Source organism: Octopus bimaculoides, chromosome 4 (assembly GCF_001194135.2).
Source record: "Octopus bimaculoides isolate UCB-OBI-ISO-001 chromosome 4, ASM119413v2, whole genome shotgun sequence".
Classification (NCBI taxonomy): Eukaryota; Metazoa; Mollusca; class Cephalopoda; order Octopoda; family Octopodidae; genus Octopus; species Octopus bimaculoides.
The window spans coordinates 24,579,368-24,583,884 of NC_068984.1; the positions used below are offsets into that span (position 1 = coordinate 24,579,368).

Here is a 4,517-nt window from a genome sequence, read left to right on the forward strand (position 1 = left end):
CCAGATATTTTGAGCATCTCTGCAGTGATTCCTGATGGGCCGGGGGCTTTCCCGGTCTTCATACTCTTAATTGCTTTATGTCCATGCAAATGAGTTTATTTGACTCTCTTTCAGTTAGTGACATAAAATTTCAGAAAATCAAACAAGTTAGTACCCACATCACATGTTGTGTATTAAGATGTCACGGCTAACTTCATTGAAACAACAGAATATGCAGAAACCTTGCTGCAACTCTATTTGCATATAATTTCTCTAGATCTCCTCCAAAATGTGATGTAACATGGGTTTGTAGTTCATTATTTTTTCTACTTTCTATTGCCACTTTTATGCATTTTTGTAAGTATACCTAACTGACAGGCATACATAGCAAGAAAAGAGGAAAGGCTCAATAAAAATAACCTAAAATAACTGAAATAAAGTACATTTTTGTAATCAAACCATTTAATCTCATTAATAAAATTTCTGGATTACAGCAAATATATAGATTTGCTGTAATCCAGAAATTGTTCAGAAAAAGTGAACAACAATATAAAATTTAGCAGATGAATTGCAACTACAAAAAGTCATTTTCCCCATGCAATTACAACTGAAATGACACATAAGTATTTACCAAAACAAGAATGTTTTTTTTTCTTTTGTTTATTCTTTGGTGTACAATATCTAAAGAAGAAATCTGTCTAGAAGCTGATAAAGCATTAGAGATAGCAGACAAAACATTAGAGATAGAGAGAAAAGTAGGTGTCTTTGTATTCTTTGCAAGTCTCTGGTGACAATAAAAAGTTGAGCCAGTGAGGATGATAGAGATTGTGAAATAGAGAGTGTCTTCATTGCATGAAAGGAGCAAGCAAAAGACAAGCTCCAGAGAAAAATGTGAAAAGGGGCTCCTTTTGAAACGTATCACTGGTTCAAGAGTTTCTTCAACAAATTACTGAAAGCGCCAAAAAGCAAGCAGGCTGATTGGCTGGCAGTCCCCACAAAACAATCATGTGACTTGTTTATAAGTCATCTGCTACAACCGTGCAATTGAATTCGTGTTTCTCACTGGTCGCCAGAAAGTTAGATATGAAAAGGCGGCGAGCTGGCAGAAACGTTAGCACGCCGGGCGAAATGCTTAGCGGTATTTCGTCTGCCGTTACGTTCTGAGTTCAAATTCCGCCGAGGTCGACTTTGCCTTTCATCCTTTCGGGGTCGATAAATTAAGTACCACTTACGCACTGGGGTCGATGTAATCGACTTAATCCCTTTGTCTGTCCTTGTTTGTCCCCTCTATGTTTAGCCCCATGTGGGCAATTAAGAAATAAGAAAGTTAGATATGAAATGATAGTGCCAGAGAATATCGTCACATTAATAGGTATGTGTACGTGAGTCCGTGCAACATTGTGCAACCGAAACAGACACAACCAAAGCACACTATTATGAAAATGCGAAAGATAATTGCGCTTGTGTGTCTGTTCGACAGAGCTTAGAAAGCTAGTGTCTGCTTCATAAAGGACGGGTTTTTGCAGTTCCTTCTACATATTAACGCTTTGCTGCAGGATCGCATCCACAGCTATACCTACGCCCTAGCTAGCCTTTTAGTTTGAGGCTTCATTGTTTTAGGTAATCCCTAAGTTTGCTGTACAAAGAGAATGAAAAAGGAAGGATTTGCGTAAAAAAAAAAGCTGTACTCTTAGCAAGCTGAGTATTTGCCAATAGATGCTTCTTATGCGTCAACTCTGTAATTTACGAGAATGAAAAGTGAACCAATTCTTAAAAGATTTCAAAGATAGAAAAACGAGAATTAGACAACTAACTAACAATATAACTAGTCTTATTACACATATAACACGTACGTATATGATATATGAATACATACAGGCAAGATCACACTAAAATACAAATTCTAAAGAATAGTCATGATTCTTCCTTCATGTTTCCACAAAAAAAAAAGAAAAAAGCGGAAAAGGAAGAGAAAAAACTTATAACTAGTGTTATAATTCAAATTAACAAATATTACTGTTATTTAAAGGAAATTATATATATATATATATAATATTTTAAGTGAACACTTCCTATAATTGTAATGCAACTTACCGTGAAGAATTTAACAGTCCCATATTTTCTCAAAGTTAGTAATTTATTTCTTCTTGCTTGCTGTTATTTTGGAGTGTTAAAAGTAGAATTTCTTCTCCAACCAAATGATAGATCTAATTATCTCCCTTGCATCCTCTGCGCAACATTTGGTCAAGTTTACTTTCTGCTTGACTTAATATTAATATTGTATTTATTTAATAATCACAGATATGAATGACAGTAGATTGGCTGAAGTGTTAGGGGCGGTGGTTTGGGAGAATTGTAGATCATTGGATAAAATGTCTTGCGACTGCGATGCTTAGTTACGTCCCTTTACGCTCCGAGTTCAAATCACGCTGAGATCAACTTCGGTTTTCATAATTCTGGAGTCCATAAAAAAAGTATCAGTAAATCACTGTAGTCGATATAATGGACAATGCCCCTCCTCTAAACTTTCAGGCCTTATGCTGACGTTAAAAATCGATAATCAAGTATATGAATGATGTACATAAATATCTACCATGTGTTTCTTATACTAGATATTCTCTGGTTTCTTAAAGCGGAACAAATCGGGTCCTGATCTATTTGATTTTCAAGAGAGCAAAAAGAGAACAAATTGCCGTAAAGTAAGAAAAGCAAAACAATACATTGTGGGTGCCTAGAATAAGCATTACATGCATAAATAGTGATAAGAATATATCTTTCTAGTTAATATAAAAAATACATTACGAAGTGTAAATAAGGCGGAAGTAAAAAACAGATTCCCTGAACGTGAATGTTTCTTGTCCTCTGAGAATATTTGTTTTTATATAGATATTTGCATTTTACATTGAAATTGAAGTTGTATTAATGCAACTAATTACATAATCAATTTAAAAGATATTTTTTCCCACGCGTAAATACTGATGGAACAGCATATAGAGGATAAAATTCTTACAGAGCGGAAAAATCTGGTTGTTGACAGATTTTTCTGTTCTGTAAGGATTTTACGAGTTGAAAAAAAAAAAAATTTCTACTTGTACTGCAATACATTTCAGCGTTTCAAAATTAAGTCTCATATTGTAAGGCGATGAATTGACGGAGACGTTAGTATTCGGAGATAAATAAATAATTCGCGACATTCCTTCAGATGTGTACCCTCCTGATTTTGTTCCCTCGTAATTTCCAGAAAAATCTATATATTTTCATGAAATTTTCTACGAATAGGCTTCAGGTGATGTTGTTGGCACTCCGACGCTTACGACGTCGAGGGTTCCAGTTGATCCGATCAACGGAACAGCCTGCCCGTGAATTTAACGTGCAAGTGGCTGAGCACTCTACAGACACGTGTACCCTTAACGTAGTTCTCAGAGATATTCTGCGTGACACAGTGTGACAACACTGGCCCTTTGAATTACAAACACAACAGAAACAGGAAGTAAGAGAAAGTTGTGGTGAAAGAGTACAGCAGGGTTCGCCACCATCCCCTGCCGGAGCCTCGTGGAGCTTTAGGTGTTTTCGCTCAATAAACACTCACAACGCCCGGTCTGGGAATCGAAACCGCGACCCTATGACCGCGAGTCCGCTGCCCTAACCACTGGGCCATTGCGCCTCCACTCAAGTGATGTAGATTCTGATTATATCGGAATTTATTGTGAAGAAGTTTTTCTGCAGGTGGGAAGAGGAGTTTCGGATAATTCACATGAGTTGGCTTTGTTGCTTCATAACTTTCAGAAAAATGGGTAGTTTTAAGTGAAAGAACGTGTAAATTACGGTCATATCAGAATTTGATGTGAAAAGCAAAATAGTGAGCACGCGTACATACGAACACATCACAATTTAGTTCTATATTTAAGAGATGAGAAATTGTGTACATTATTTACATTAGACAGATATTTGTCCTCATCTTGTTTGTTGTTAACACAACGTTTCGGTTGATATACCCTCCGGCCTTCATCAGATGTCTTGGGGAAATTTCGACCTGGGTTCTCATTCCTAAGGTATTTTTCGATGTTGTTATTATTATTATTATTATTATTATTATTCAGGTCACTGCCTGAATAATAATAATAATAATAATAATAACACTAATAACAACATCGAATAATACTATAGGAAAATTGGTTATACATCATTAGATGTATACCTGACTTTCCTATATAAAATTAAGAAATATAACGGAACGCTGAACTCCAGACTATCAACTTAAACAACATTTATTCAGGTGGTAAATATATACATCTTTAGCTCTTGTCACAGCTTCTGTGTGTATGAGTATAGTTGTTGGGACGTTGTTATGTAGATGTGAGCGAGCTGTCGAGCGTAAGTCCGAAAGATGTAGAGAGACAGCTTAACACCTAAAGAGACTGTCTCCAGAGTTCGAATGTTGGAGACACTGCTTGACACGTCCATGCTCTATTGCTGGCCAGCAAGAAAGAGAATGAATTGAGCGGGAACGCTTGGTTGTTTAATTCTACGCATGCATG

The 4,517-nt window shown here is 36.3% G+C and overlaps 1 protein-coding gene across 1 annotated transcript in view; it reads right to left on the reverse strand.

The window, feature by feature from the left end:
* LOC106883114 (arylsulfatase J) overlaps positions 1 to 2,883 on the reverse strand; it is a 29,552-nt gene extending 26,669 nt beyond the window's left edge. Inside the window, exon 1 of the mRNA XM_014934011.2 lies at positions 2,074 to 2,883. Coding sequence (XP_014789497.1) covers positions 2,074 to 2,096 — 23 coding nt within the window. The 5' untranslated portion in view covers positions 2,097 to 2,883. The remainder of the gene's footprint in view (positions 1 to 2,073) is intronic.
* Between the last annotated feature and the right edge of the window lie 1,634 nt (positions 2,884 to 4,517).